Source organism: Ipomoea nil, unplaced genomic scaffold (assembly GCF_001879475.1).
Source record: "Ipomoea nil cultivar Tokyo-kokei standard unplaced genomic scaffold, Asagao_1.1 scaffold3069, whole genome shotgun sequence".
Classification (NCBI taxonomy): domain Eukaryota; kingdom Viridiplantae; phylum Streptophyta; class Magnoliopsida; order Solanales; family Convolvulaceae; genus Ipomoea; species Ipomoea nil.
Genome location: NW_017619497.1, coordinates 5,091,248 through 5,107,462, shown reverse-complemented (window position 1 = coordinate 5,107,462; position 16,215 = coordinate 5,091,248). Strand labels below are relative to the sequence as shown.

The following is a 16,215-nucleotide window of genomic DNA, read 5'->3' as shown; positions in this document are numbered from 1 at the left end:
ATTTTTGCAACAGTGCTCATAAAGGCAAATCTCTCGCTCAAAGACTTTCACACCCTGACCCAATATAATTGTAGAAGAGTACTCATTGGTTTCAAGAACCAACTTAGTTACTTGTGCGGGTAAAATAAAATGAGCGGCCGTTATGGGTCAAACCTACGACCTGCAATATGGCTACACAAGCATCACCCAACTGGGCTACTTAATTGAAATATGTAGTAATTTTACCTTTTAGAGCGGGTTACAAACTTTAGTAGTAATTTTTGTCATTTAATTTTTTTTAACTAGTTAGAATGTATAAATTGATCCGATTTAACTTTCCGTTTAGTCCATTGGGAAGGTAATTGAGTGGTGGAAATGATGGATTTGGAAATATGGGAAAGTTACAATGATGCAAGTACTACGAGAACAAAACCAAGTCATGAACTATCAGTAAATTTGACTTTTCATTTTTCAACATGCTATGAGATAAATCGAGCTTTCTGAAACCTCTGTGGAGTAAACGAAATGATTATGGAATACCATATGGGCATTCCTTGAATAAGGAGACGTTTGGAGAGGTGTTGATGAATATAATACTTGGGTTCCAGTCCTTTAGAGACATACAAAAAAAAAAAAAAAAACAAAAAAAAAGTAAAACAGTATTAGATAAGTATAGATTGCTTCTAGCATTATACTATTACAATGCCGAGTAAGATGTCAATTATCAATATTATTGAGATTAATTGTGACATTTTTCATCATGATCATGCTTGCTCCATTAAACACGTCACATGGATTAAGAAACAAACAAATATGCATTTTAGTTGGCTTTGGGGGTGTAATATACTAATATCAACGCCCCTGGGGATCAACCTATTGTCTTGTTGTGGATGTTATTGAGATTATTTTGTAGAGTCGTGTAGTTGAGTTTAGTTTTAACAGACTCTTTTGCTAGCTGTATAAAAAAAAATTGTACATATATGTTCTAAAATATAAAATTATGTAACGAAATATACTGATTATTTCAATTCATCAGATATAATTAACAAAATGAAAGAATTATATATTTCTTGCATATTTGAATTGTACTATTTGGGTGATGTTCTCCTCAATTCCTCATTTGAATCAGGCCAGGTAGCAATGAGCATATGAAATTTGTGGGAAAAAAAAAATTAAAAATAGTTAAAAGTAAAAAAAGGAAAGAAGGCTGCCAATTGCCAAAAACACACGAAATGAAGAGCGGATGGCGGCAATTTGGAAAGATCTTAGAGAGAGAAAGAAACGTAATAGGAGGGAAAAGAGAAACATATACGGAGGAGTATGCTAAATATATGTATATGTATATATACATTTGTTATCCATACAATCCAACAGCGCAGTAGAAGCAACGCAATCTGTAGTCTCTCTCTCTCGCTCACTCTCTCCGGGAGAGGGGAGAAGAGAATGGAGAAAGAGCGAAAAGTGTGGGGAGATGAGGACAAGCGTTCGGGGGTGCCACGCGTCGAGATGTGAGTGGGGGAGGCCCGGCTCGCTTCCCGCAACCCTTCCTACGATTGTCAGTGTGGTGTGTTGTGAGTTGTGATGTGTAACACCCCCCACCCACCCCGCAACACACACCCGCCCCACCTGGGAATCCGTATACGTATGCACTCTCTCTCTACAAACTCATTCTCCCTCTATTTATATACTTTCCACCGCTTTCTCTCTCTTCGTTCTCGTATTCCTCTCGCTTTCTCTCTCCCTATGTCCAATACCCTAATCGGCTAATCTCTAGTGCTCCCTTTGCTGCATATAGCTCCCTCAATTAGCAAGATTGAGTTTTTTCTGCGTTTTTGTTCCGCTTTGATCGGTTTGGAGGATTGCTATGTCCTATTCTTAATCTGGGTCAGTTTTATTTTTTAATGTTTTAGTGCTTTCATGCAATTTGAGCTGATTCTTTTGTGTTTTCTGCCTCATTCTCCTGTGGGTGCTTCTTGATTGGTTGGAATGTTGTAGGTTTGTGCTTCAATTTTGCTTACAATTTTGATATTTTTGTGGATTGAGTGCTTCTTCAGGGTTGGAATGATGAATGGGGGGATTTTTGCAGATTTTCAGGAGTTGAATGCATATGCTTGCTCTAGGTGTAATGCTTTTGCTTAAATTAATAACTGCATGCATGAGATGTTTGCCTTGTTATATATGTGGAATGCTTGTTTATTGAACTAGCTTAAGTTCCAGATTAAGTCTGAGTTTTTCCGGTGATTTTAAGTGATCTTAATTAATTAATGAGTTGGTTTATGCATTTTGGTGTTCAATACCTCACTTCCATATGTATGTTTAAATGGAAATTCATGAATGCCATAAATGCCTATGATTGCCCTTTCAAATTTGGAGGATTAGGCTTGAGTTTTGAGTATCTAATTGAATTATCATGAAAATGAGGAATATATCAATTGCTTTTTGTTGTTTTTGGTTATATGCTGCGCGAATGTACATATATCTCAATAAACACATTTCCCCTCTTCATGGCAAGTATTAGCTCAGTTTTAAATGCTGTCTTGAAGTGGAAATTCCTGAAACTTTTTGATTTTCTTACACTGGAGGGATTAGTCTTGGTTTGTGTTATCTATATGACTTTTTGCTGACATACATGTATGCCTTGCTGTCTGCTGGAATTTTTACTGAAGGATTAAGCTTCAATTTTATTCATGTCGTCAGTTGGAGGAATGTTTGCCTTTTTCTTGATTTAGATGATCATCTACATGTTTTAGGCAAGTGCTGGTTTACCTTTCTGACTTAATTAAATGCAGAAAGTATTTCTAGTGTTGCTCTGATTGATTTCCTCAGGTGGTTACTATTTGAATACCGTGTCACAGAGCTATAGTGGAGTTCTGGCCTTCCTTAAAAGAAAAAAGGACTCTAATCTCTCTTGAAACACTATATTGTCAGTTGTGACTAATGGGACTATGATGAAATTTGAATTTCCTAAATTATACCGTTAAGTAATGCAAAAGAACAGAGTGTATATGGGGTTTAGATGGTGCATATTTGATGTGTTCACTATCTGAAAGCACTTTGTCCATTGGTTTGTGCCATTGTATTAGTTGTGAATAGAAGTACATGATTAATGTTCATCTAAAAACAATGCTGTTGCACAGAGAAACAGATCTAGTTATGGAGGAGTATCTCACAGTGCAGATCTTGGAAGTTTTTACACTAAATATAATGACTTTAATCCTAGTTTCCTTGACTGTTTATGCTAGATATGATGTCTTTATGCCTAGTTCCTGATATCTTTCTCTTTTCAAGCATTCTCATTTAGTCATTTTTCTTGGAGTGTGTCAAATGAGAATATGAACAGTGTACTGCCCAAACACTTTTTCTGATTTCCAACGCTCCATTGCAGTTCTGAGATGTACAACCCCGTTCCCAACAATGAAAGAAGATGTTGCAGAAGCTAGTAAAATGCTTAACAAAAACTGGGTCTTGAAGCGCAAACGCCGAAAGATTCCATCGGGCTTGGATTCATCAACTGTCAAAGAAGAAAATTCTCAACCCTTGGAATCAGTACTGAATAATCCTTCATCTAAACGTGGGGTGAAAGATGAAGTTGCCTCAACTCGTTCTTCAAGCAAGAAAAAGGGCCATGATGGGGTGAGTTTTTCTTTGTGTAGTTTCTTCACATTTATTGTTTTTTGGTGGGAATAGTACGAAGATATGGAAGAGATCTTTTGGGAAGAAAGCAGGGGTGGTCTATAACAGGAGTCAAGCTTTATGGTCAAGAAACAAATAAACTTTCTTAATGTGTCTTCAAATTCTTGCAGTTAACTTTTGCATTCATACAATTACATTAGATTAACAATGATAAAATGTTAAATAATTAGACTAAATGACAACAATTTTTACTTTACTGCATTCTTGCAATCTTAGCAGTTTCATTTTTTGTTTTTTTTTTTTTTTTTTTTTTTTTTTTTTGGTTTTCCAGTACTATTATGAGTGTGTTGTCTGTGACCTTGGTGGAAATTTATTGTGTTGTGAGAGTTGTCCTCGAACCTACCACATTCAGTGTCTAGAACCTCCGCTTAAGGTATGCTTGCTAGTTACACTAGTGTCTTCTTTCTTTCTTCTTATTGTAGTTTCTTTGAATGATTTTATTTTATTTTTCCCTTGTATCTCATTGTAGCGTATACCGACCGGGAAATGGGAATGTCCAAAATGTTATCAGAAGACTGATCCACTTGGGCCCACAAGTCCTTTAGATTCTGTTTCAAAACGAGCTAGAACAAAGGTCACTACTACTGGGAAATCTAAAAATGAGAATAAATCATCAGGAAGTACTAAGATGTCTAAGAATATTGGAGGTTCCATTCTTGATAATCGAAGATTGTCAAGTAAAGAAAAATCTTCTTTGTCTCAACGAGTCCAAAAGGAGAAGTTGGATCCATCCCCAAATAGTGTATCTTCAAAGACCAAACTCAACCATGCTTCAGGGGATGGGTCTGCTGGGTGCAGTTCATCGTATGTGAGTGTTGAAGATGAGCCAGAGGAGAAGAAGCCAATCTCTCCTGGTAAGGGAGTTAATTCTTTGTCAAATGTAATAGATTCAAAAACAAATGAAGAAGCTTCTGTGAGAAGGCCTCGGTTGTCAAGCACTGATAAATCTCCCATGGATAAATGCATCACTTTAATGGATTCTGCATCACGGAAAGAAAGGAAAAGGAAACATGATTTCTTCCCTGTCGATAGTTGGAAGAAGCGTAGAACTGATAAGTCCAATCATACTGCAAAGACAAAAAAAAGTAAATCTGAGTCAAACTCTGCTCATCCAGGGGCCAATAAATCCCAAAGGAAACTCAAGTCAATTAACCATGAATCTTCCAAGATTCTGCCAGAAAAGGATGTTGGAAAGGATACTGTTGATGAACATCTTAAAGAACAGGTATATGCTTTTGTTTTGATACTATCTATTGTCCCTGCTACTTGTTATGATATACTATAATTAATTTCTATTTGCTACTATAACTGTTGTGCTTATACTTGTGAAAAAAAGTCTTGATTAGATTTGGTTTCTTTGTAATTTTTGGTTAGTTAAAAGTCTTAATGAGTTTTAGTTACTCCTTTTTTAACATTACATACCATAGATTCATGTCAAAAAGTATATTATGACTCTTCTCTGTCAATTCTCTCTTCTCTCTGCTCTGGGATGAGACACTTTCAGGAAAAGGTGAATGTGTACATCACTGTACAGCTGACGCCCTTTTAGGAGAAAAAACAAGGTAAAGTTATGACTTATGCAGGACATATCAGGATCTGGTAATTAGTCTAGTCACCCAATCTACAACGCTCTTCTCCTAGTGTTTGAAAATCCATTCTAGGCTTCACCTTAGGAGAGATCTGTATCTTTGCTTTGTTTTCACTCTTAGCTTACACCAAACTACTAGCATGTGTTTCTCCTTCAAGGCCTAAGATTTTCCTTTCAGTGTGTGAATGACCTATCTTTTGGAAGGGATAGCTTTTGAATTCCGAATTTGATCACTTTCCCTTGGACTCCATCTGGTCACATATGGCTAATCTCCTTCTTGCCGAGTGGATATTGTGCATAACCTTTTTTAATTGAGCTGTTCTGTGTCACTCCCTTTTGTCTTGGAAAGAATGCCCAATTTACTGAATACACATTTTAAGGATAATGGAGAAAAGTGTATATTTTTCCTCTTTTGCCCACAAAATCTTGGATAGTGTTTTGACTGTTAGGTATACTTTTGTAAAACTGAAGCAGAAAGCTAATGTAGGGAAGTAGAATTGTCTGTGGTGTTTATTTTAAGAATGTGATCAACATTTTAGGCCACACTAACAACGAAATGTGGGCAAGTTTCTTGTCAATTTAACAATAGCTTATAGTTAGCAAGGCAAACAGAAGTTGATTGTTTCTGTTGTTTTGGGTGATTCTTGATGTGAATAGGTGTATCTTCCTTGAAGCACAAATGAATACATTTGACTTACCAAAGTAAATGCTTCTGTTAAAACTTGTAGGGATAGAAAATGAATAAAACTTATGATGCATAAGCAATTAAAGCCATTTTGTTTTTAATAGAACTATATGCTTTTATATGTTAAGGAATCTAAGTGTTGTGTTTGGTTGTTGCCTATCTTTCCATTGCCAACTAAGGAGCTGTTAGTTAACACATTTGTGATTTATAATATGTTGGAAACAAAATCTGAACAAACTTTTTTTTTTTTTTTATAAATATTTTTTGCTTCCAAATGCAATGACTAGCATGGAAGAGGCTATTCATCTAATTCCATTATGATGTATGTGCCATGTAGTTCCACTAAACCTAATACATACATGCATAGAGAATGATGGTGAATGTGGACCAAATCTTAGAAGATTTATATTTTGTTTGATAGAGATGATCAATAGTATTTTGCAAATAATTTTATCCAATCAGACTCATAAGTTTAATTATCAACCCCTCTTAGAATTTAATGATCATGTTAATTATATTAAATAGCAATGCATGATAATGCTCCATGCAAAATGACATTAAAATATATTGCCTTTTTAAGAAAAGATTTTTACTTAAAAAAAGATTTTATTTTCCAGCAAAAACCTGTATTGTGATGTGATAAATGAGATCTATGATTTACGTCTCATTTCCTTTCAAATTTTTAGCCTTGTTGCTCTACTCCAGCTTCATTTGGTATTTGTTGCATTCATTTTGCAGATAGTCCCTGAGGGAGCATCTCATCCACCTAACGAGTTAGGAAAAGTTACAGTTGAACCAGTTACAAATGAAGAAAGTGGGCTTGATGCTCTACAGGTACTGTTGTATAGTGTACTTCCATAATTATGCATCCCAATTCAGTGTATTAGCTGCAGAAAAATTTGCTTCCTACTTATCACTTCTTAATCAGGAAAGAAAGTGAAAAGGAACCGGAAAGATGTTTGAAATGCTCTTTATGTAATTTTCTTATATTACTCAAATGCAGGTCGATAGGGTACTGGGATGTCGAGTTCGAGATGCTGATGCAAGAAATTCATGCAATACCCTTGTAGCACCCGCAAATGACCCACAATCAGAGGGTTCCCCTGTTCCTAAAGATGAAAATAAGTTGAATGATGGAAACCCAAGCGCCTGTGATGTGGGTTTGAATGAGATAGCTTCCACTGATGGCTCTCAAGGTCTTGCAGATTGTCCTGATGAAGGAAGGATCACAAAAAATGATATCTTGAAGGACAAGTTTCAAGTATACAGAAGATCAGTGATCAAAGATTGTAAAGAAGGAGTTAATTCAGCGAGAACAGAGGATGAGGTCTCGGGAGACTACCTTGCAAATGAAGAAGAATTTGCTAAAACTAGCGAAAAAACTTCGAAGGAAACTGATTCCTGTGTAGAGATCCGTGACCGTAATGATAATATGGAATGTTCTCAAAATTTTGCTTCTAATCAATTAGGAAATGCAAAGGTTGTTGATACAGCTCTGGAAACCAGTAGCACCTCCCAGAAGAAACACAAGGGGTCTACCTTGGCTGAATCTTCGAACTCCAATGGAGTAACTGTCTCGTATGAATTTCTGATCAAATGGGTTGGGAAGTCTAATATTCATAATACATGGTTACCAGAGTCTGAGCTGAAAACATTGGCAAAACGAAAGCTGGACAATTATAAGGCAAAATATGGGACAGCTACAATAAATATTTGTGAGGAGCAATGGAAAATCCCTCAACGAGTAATTGCTGTCCGGTCTGCTTCAAATGGTGCAACTGAAGTTTTTGTAAAATGGACCGGCCTCTCATATGATGAATGCACTTGGGAAAGGATAGATGAGCCTGTGATCTCAAAAGCATCCCACCTGATTGATCTATTTCACAAGTTTGAATCCCAGGCATTGGATAAAGATGCTATCAAGGATGACACATTGAAGAAAAGAAATGAACAGCAAAGTGATATAGCTTCTCTCACTGAGCAGCCTAAAGAACTCCAAGGAGGTTCGCTATTTCCCCATCAAATGGAAGCCTTGAATTGGTTGCGCAAGTCTTGGTATAAGTCCAAAAATGTTATTCTTGCTGATGAGATGGGGCTTGGGAAGACGGTGTCTGCTTGTGCTTTTTTGTCATCAGTGTACTTTGAGTTCAAAGCTAGATTGCCTTCTCTTGTCTTGGTTCCTTTGTCAACACTACCAAACTGGATGGCAGAGTTTGCATTGTGGGCTCCTGAACTAAATGTTGTGGATTATCATGGGAGTTCCAAAGCAAGAACCATAATCCGTCAATATGAATGGCATGCCAGCAATCAAAATGGTTCAAATAAAAAAACTACTTCCTACAAATTTAATGTTCTCTTAACAACTTATGAAATGGTTCTTGCGGATTTGTCTAATCTGCGTGGAATTCCTTGGGAAGTTCTTGTGGTGGATGAGGGGCATCGTTTGAAAAATTCTAGCAGTAAACTTTTTGGCTCACTCAACACATTTTCATTTCAGCATCGTGTGCTGTTGACTGGTACTCCTCTTCAGAACAACATAGGAGAGATGTATAACTTACTCAATTTCTTACAGCCAACATCCTTCCCATCCTTGTCTTCATTTGAGCAGAAGTTTAATGATCTTACAACCGCAGAAAAGGTAGATGAATTGAAGAAACTTGTTGCTCCACACATGCTCCGGAGGCTTAAAAAAGATGCTATGCAGAACATTCCCCCTAAAACAGAACGGATGGTTCCTGTTGAGTTGACATCTATTCAAGCAGAATACTATCGTGCAATGCTCACAAAGAACTATCAGGTTTTACGCAACATAGGAAAAGGTGTAGCACAGCAATCGATGCTAAATATTGTGATGCAGTTGAGGAAAGTGTGCAACCATCCTTATTTGATACCTGGTACTGAGCCTGAAACTGGCTCATTAGAGTTCCTCCATGAAATGCGGATAAAGGCTTCTGCAAAGCTGGCTGTGCTCCATTCTATGCTCAAGGTTTTGCACAAAGAAGGTCACAGAGTGCTTATATTTTCACAAATGACAAAACTTCTAGACATTCTTGAGGATTATTTGACAATTGAATTTGGTCCCAAGACATATGAGAGAGTTGATGGATCTGTTTCAGTTGCTGATCGTCAAGCATCAATTGCACGTTTTAATCAAGATAAAAGTCGTTTTGTGTTCTTGTTATCAACACGCTCTTGTGGCCTTGGAATCAATCTAGCTACTGCAGATACTGTCATCATTTATGATTCAGACTTCAATCCACATGCTGATATCCAAGCAATGAATCGGGCACATCGGATTGGACAATCCAAAAGACTTCTGGTATACAGGCTGGTTGTTCGTGCTAGTGTTGAAGAGCGCATACTGCAGCTTGCAAAGAAGAAATTGATGCTTGACCAGCTTTTTGTAAACAAGTCAGGGTCGCAGAAGGAGGTGGAAGATATCCTAAGATGGGGAACTGAAGAACTTTTTAGTGATTCTTCTAACACAACAGGGAATGGGATAGGTGAAAACCTGAACAATAAAATTGAAGCAGTATTGGAAATAGAGCAGAAACATAGGAGGAAGACTGGGAGCCTTGGGGATGTATATAAGGATAAATGTGCTGAAATCAGTACAAAGATAGTGTGGGATGAGAATGCAATTTTCAAGTTGCTTGACCGATCAAACCTCCAGTCTGATTCACCTGATAGCAATGAAGCTGAACTGGAGAGTGATATGCTTGGTTCAGTGAAGGTAAATATAGCTCTCCCATTTTATCATCATATTTCATAAATCCATTTTGTTGCCTGGTCAAACATTTAATTCTAGACTTTCACTCTTTGTGAGTCAATATATATTACAATAGTTGGAAATGTTCAATATGGATGCACCTGTTAGAAAGAATGATAGCATAGTAGTGATGGGAGATGGGTAATACACTAAAATTGATGGATTTATCAAGGAAAATATTCCAGATCAAGGGCTTTCAATGGGTTTAGTGTTTATAAGCAAATGGAGAAATAGGAACTAGTAGCTGAACTCAACTAGGTTGATTTATTTAGTATTTACTATCCAAAATATGTTCATTTGATTTCATGATCTGTTTATGTGAAACTGAATGGACTGGGTGCACTTTTAAGCCTGTGTTTATTCTGGAAGAACCCTTTTTTGCAAAAAATAAAATAAAATTAATTGTTGTTGAAAGAAAGTCTAATAGTTGGAAGACTAGATACCTTCGATATGGGTAAATGAAAGTCGCTAAATGGAGGAAAAGAGCTTGAAGAATAATTGATGCTATATCCCGAAAGTCACTTTGTCTTTAGTTATCAGCTCTTTTATAACGTGATGAACATTGCAAAAACCATATCATTCTTATAATTACATTAGTAATTTTGTTCTCAAGCAGTCTTCGGAGTGGAATGAGGAAGCAACTGAAGAACAGGCAGGAGAAATGATGCTGGCAAATGATGATACAAGTACACAGAACTTAGAGAAGAAAGAGGATAATCTAATTGGTAGCAGCACTGAAGAAAATGAATGGGACAGGCTTCTGCGAGTGAGGTAAAAGTACTAGCTTGTATAACCATCTCTTTATCAATCATGCTATGGTGCTACTGACAATTGATCCATAGATGGCTAAACCTCCTCCCGCCCCTATGGAAAGAGAAAAAATAAAAAAAGGAGCAAAGTTGTTGAATCTTTCTCTCTCTCTCTCTCTCTCTCTCTCTCTCTCTCTCTATTCTATTCTATTCTATTCACTAGTAAATAGGAGTAATTAGTAGTTTGTTGGCAAATCTTTCATGTTGTGACTTCTCTCGTTGCATTTTTAGATGGGAGAAACACCAGAGTGAGGAGGAAGCAGTTCTTGGTCGCGGTAAACGCCAAAGGAAGGCTGTTTCTTACAGGGAGGCATATGCCACACACCCCAATGAAACATTAAGTGAGGTACTATCTTTTTTTATTTAAAAAAATTTCCCTCTTTTGTACAACTCTATTTATGAATTGAGAAATGTTAAAGAGAATATATCTGAAGTTATTTCACTTTCTGGCATAGCAGAGTGGAGCAGAAGAAGATCAGGAGCAGAAACCTGAACCAGAACTTGAACCTGAGAGAGAATATACTCCAGCTGGAAGAGCACTGAAGGCGAAATAGTTAGTTCCATTTTCAAACTTTTATCAATATTTTAAACGTTCCAATATCTTAATGCAGGAAGATGCTGTTAACTGCTGCATATATATAAACTAGTGCTATTATTCTTCTATGAACATAATAAGGACATAATAAGGAAATAATGTGCCACATAAAGTTTGACGGTTATAGGACTATATCTATTAGGAAAAATGTAGGATGGCCAAAATAAATAAAGGTCGAATGAGGCAAAAATAAAAAAATAAAAAAATAATCTGTGGTGTGTGTGCCCCCATATTCCAAAACTTTCTTGGTGTCATTTGGGCTGTTTGTTTTGGTCTTCATATCATGACTTTATTTATTGTCTTCTTGAATTTCGTAAATAGCTTTGCAAATCCTTTTTCCAATTGAGGGAACTAAAGATTTGTCTTTTCCACCCTGTTATATTTTCTCTTGGAACAGTACTAGGCTTCGTGCTAGACAAAAAGAAAGATTGGCTAAAAGAAATGCGAAGGAAACTTCTGCACCTGTTGAGGCATCCACTGGAACCCAGTATTTTCCACAACTCCTTCAGTCACAAGCTCAGGATGGAAATCAATCAGCTTTATCCATTCAACCTGGTGAAGAGAATTCGTCAGCTCTGTTCTTAGATGGTAGTAGTTGTGGGCAGACTTCAGAGGGGCGAAAAAACAGGACTGACTCAACTATAAGGTTGGTAAAATTGCCCAAGTGTAAGCTGAATGAACATCTTGGTCAACCAAATCTAGGAGAGGGCCCAAGCTATATGAACTCAGAAGCTGAGAACCCCCTTGTTATTGGATTATGTGCTCCAAATGCCAACCCAATGGAGTCATCACAGCGGAAGTTTTCAAGATCATACAACAGAAAGAACAGACTGGGATTGGGACCTGACTTGCCGCCTGGTATTGCTCCTTGTCCCACAACCTCAGATGAAATGGGAACTAAAGCTCATGAAACTATATCTGGCAGATTTAAATTGCCAGATCCTCCACTTGATGTTTCCCAATCTCGACCAAAGATTAGCATTCCTGATCTGTATCATCCATTTAATTCAGTATGTTCTCTTCTCTCTCTCACACACAATTTGCAATCTGCCTAGTTGGTCATATATTTGTGTGCTTATGTTGCACTGTTTTATTTGCAGCATCCTCTCATTTTCCCGCAAGGCAAAGGTTCTACTGTTAATTTAGAGAACTCCGCCAGTAGTTTTGCAGCCTTTCAAGAAAAAATGGCACTGCCCAAACTACCTTTTGACGAGAAGTTGTTGCCCAGATATCCATTTCCTACTGGGAACTTTCCCCGTCCACACCCTGATTTATTCCCAAGTTTGTCATTAGGATCAAGAGTCGCAGATGTGAACGAGCCACATCATGACCATCCAACAATGCCATTGTTTCCAAACCTCAAATTTCCTATGCCGCCTGATGCGCCAAGGTGTAATCAGCAGGAGCCAGAGGTGCCTCCAACACTAGGATTGGGACAGATGCCTTCTAAATTGTCTCCATTTCCTGAAAACCATAGGAAAGTTCTTGAAAATATAATGCTAAGAACTGGATCAGGATCAGGATCAGGAAATTTATTCAAAAAGAAATCCAAAATGGATATTTGGTCTGAAGAAGAACTGGATAACCTGTGGATTGGGGTTCGCAGACATGGACGGGGCAACTGGGATGCTATGTTGCGAGATCCTAGGTTAAAATTTTCCAAGTTCAAAACTGTGGAAGATTTGTCAATGAGATGGGAAGAGGAACAGACCAAAATTTTGGATGTACCAGCATTCCCTGGCAAGGGACTCAAGCCCCCTAAATCAGGGAAATCGAGCTTGTTTCCATGTGTCTCTGATGGAATGATGACTAGGGCATTGCATGGAAGTAAATTTAGTGGACCATTGAAATTCCAAAACCAGTTTACAGACTTGAAATTGGGGTTTGGTGACTTGCCTCCCAGCTTATCTCGTCTGGAACATGCTGATCATCTCAGCCACATATCTCCTCTTCCGACATGGAATCCTGACAAGTACCCACTAAATGTCCCTGGAGACTTGAATGCAGGACCCTCTGATAGGTTGGGTGCTCCCTCAAAATTTCTAATGGAGTCCCCATTGCTGTTGAGTTCTTTGGGTACAAGTAGCTTGGGGTCTCTTGGTTTGAACTGCCCAGCCAGCTTCAGTTTGCCACAAAAAGAGGCAGAAGAAAGTGCAAGTAGATTTGGAAAATTATCAAGCATTCTTGATCGATCACTCAATTTCTTGCCTGATAGTAACATTAATGTGGGGAATGGTGAATCCAGTGGTTTTGCATTGCCTTCAGATGTAAGTAAGGGAAAATATAAGGGGAAAGAGGTGGCAGAATGTAGTTCACCAAAGAATAAGCTCCCTCACTGGCTTCAAGAAGCCGTGAATGTTCCTCCAAAGTCGGCTGCACCTTCACTGCCACCTACTTTGTCTGCAATTTCACATTCAGTCCGCCTGCTGTACGGGGAAGAGAACCCTACAATTCCTCCATTTACCGTTCCTGGTCCACTGCCCTCTCAACCAAAGGATCCCAGACTGAGCTTGAAGAAGAAGAAAAAGAAGAAACAGAAACTGCATATGATGCCGGAATTCCTGCAGAGTTTAAAAGGATCTGGTGATACCCTCCAAAGCCACCTTCCTGGTGAGAAAAATGGTTCAAGTGTAGTTCCTCAAGACCAATCATCTTCCATGCTTTTGAAATCACTTGCTAGTACCTCAGAATCCCCATCAATTGAACCCGACCTTGGTGTGTCTACTCTAAGTCAGAATGTGATGAACCCTTCATCCTTACCCGCTAACCCATCTCTGCAAAAGATGACTACTCCTGGATTGTCTCCTTCCCCGGAAGTTCTTCAATTGGTTGCATCCTTACCCGGTAACCCATCTCTGCAAAAGATGACTACTCCTGGACTGTCTCCTTCTCCCGAAGTGCTTCAATTGGTTGCATCCTTACCCGATAACCCATCTCTGCAAAAGATGACTACTCCTGGATTGTCTCCTTCTCCAGAAGTGCTTCAATTGGTTGCATCCTTACCCGCTAACCCATCTCTGCAAAAGATGACTACTCCTGGATTGTCTCCTTCTCCGGAAGTGCTTCAATTGGTTGCATCCTGTGTGGCCCCTGATCCACCGCCTAGCCTTACAACAGATATTAATGAAAACACAGCACCACCTCCCCTTTCTGCTGATGAAGGAACATCCCCAGCCACCCATGAGAAAGCAAACGATACCTCTGCTCCTGGCAAGTCAGGTTCATCCGAGGAGGATAAAGATCAAAGTGAGAGCAGGGATTCTAGCCAGACTCAGTCAGATCCTGCTCGAGGCAGGCAAGCATGCTGTCGAGGAAGTATCTTCAGAAGAGACTGTGTCTGATCACCTTGCTATTGAACCATGAACAATAATAGGCTTTTTTTTTTTTTTTTTAATGGACTTGACTGGAACTCTGCATGTAGTTGAAGTTGCAGAGCCTCGACCCGAACTCAAAATTTTTGTAGAGCATGATGCAATTGCACAGACTGTTAAATGAGTAAGTGTAGTATAGTTAGACCAAATTCGTAATGTAAAGCCTCTGTAAGAGAAATCAAATGAAATGAAATATATGATGGTGTAATAGTGGTATTAGAAAATGAGCTTTAGCCTCTGGTTTTAAAGATTATGCAGAAAAGGGATTTATTTTCATTCAAGTGCTTCATGTGATATAACTGTGTTGTTTCTGTTTTGAAAGTGTTAGAAAGGGGGTGATATGAGAAAATAATGAGAATCTCGACATTATGGGAATTTAAAACGTGAATTGAAACTCATTAAACTTTAAAATTTTCACTTGATAGGTTGTTATTACTGCATAAATTATTGATAGGGTGTATTTGAAAAAATTATATGGGGTGTTTTTACGGTACAACTATAGGGTGTTTGACAACGAAAATATATAGAATTATTTAAGTTAGAAAGCTACTTCTTTGAGACATGAAAGGGCAAACCTACTTTGTTTTATGATTGTTAATTATTGATGTATCATGATTTATTGATCTTTTGAATAGAATTATTTAAGTTAGAAAACTTTTGTATTACTTAAATATGAATACATAAGCATTGGTGTCTATGTTGATAAATAATTTTTTTTTATCCTTTCTCTTATTTGTACTCTGAGTTTTTATCTTGCTAATATTGCAGTGAAATCAAAGTCTGTGTTTGGATGGTAATGGGGTAGTGGCTAGAGATCAGGACCATTGGTGAATTCGAAACGCCTTATGTATATCATATTTATTTATAATGAAAATTTTAAGAACTATGCTTTCTCAAGTATATTTGATGTAGTAATGATTAACTTGTACTCATTTTATGAGAAAGTTTCTTCTTTTACTATCTGATGATGGTTTTGAAAACATTGACATAGGAAGATCTACTATGATTAGAGCTGCGAAAAATGTTACTTATACCCATTCTACCTTCTTAATAGACGATAGAGATCTATTTAATTTTACAACTATAAATCTATCTCTACAACCTTTGCAAAAATTCTATACAAATAATATGGTTCTCTACATTACTAGTGTTATGTACAAATTTTTGAAAAATTCTACAAACTATGAAAAACTATGTACTAGTGTGAGAAATGTCTAAAATGATATAGCTAACCTTGGAAATGTGTAGCAAAATGGCTACTGGCTAGGGCGCTACATTAAGGAAGGTTAGATTGTTCTTTAGAAATTACAAGTATAAAGTATGAATACAACTTTATGTGGTTTTGTTAATGAAGGTTAGACTTAGGAATGTTATATTGTTCTTTTGGGAATTACAAGTAAAAGTATGAATCCAATGGGGTTTTGGTATGAAAACTAAAAAGGTTGTATGTTTATTTGAGTGTTGAGACCCAAAATATTGTCTAGTAGTTAGGTTAATTATTGGATGATAGGTTTTTTTTTTTTTTTTTTTTTTTTTTTTTTTTTGGTATGATGAGTGTGATTTGATTGAGTTCTATTTCACTTTCTTCGTTTCTTGCACTAATAATATTGTAGTTTCTGTGCTAGTTGTGTCATTACTTAATGCATGTCTTGAATTAGGTTATTTTTTATTTATTTTTTTAATAGATAAAATTACGTGACTAGGTGATCCTATCACCTACTAAATT

At 37.3% G+C, this 16,215-nt stretch overlaps 1 protein-coding gene across 1 annotated transcript; it reads left to right on the top strand.

Annotated features, from left to right (window-relative positions):
- The first annotated feature begins 1,638 nt into the window (after positions 1 to 1,638).
- LOC109165113 (protein CHROMATIN REMODELING 4-like) lies at positions 1,639 to 14,770 on the top strand. The gene is given in 14 exon segments (XM_019313743.1): positions 1,639 to 1,863; positions 3,365 to 3,612; positions 3,944 to 4,045; positions 4,142 to 4,897; positions 6,684 to 6,779; positions 6,949 to 7,079; positions 7,116 to 9,678; positions 10,331 to 10,485; positions 10,755 to 10,869; positions 10,982 to 11,076; positions 11,516 to 12,128; positions 12,219 to 14,077; positions 14,153 to 14,420; positions 14,422 to 14,770. Coding segments are annotated over 13 exon segments (7,032 nt in total). The 5' UTR covers positions 1,639 to 1,863; positions 3,365 to 3,393; the 3' UTR covers positions 14,482 to 14,770.
- Positions 14,771 to 16,215: the final 1,445 nt, after the last annotated feature.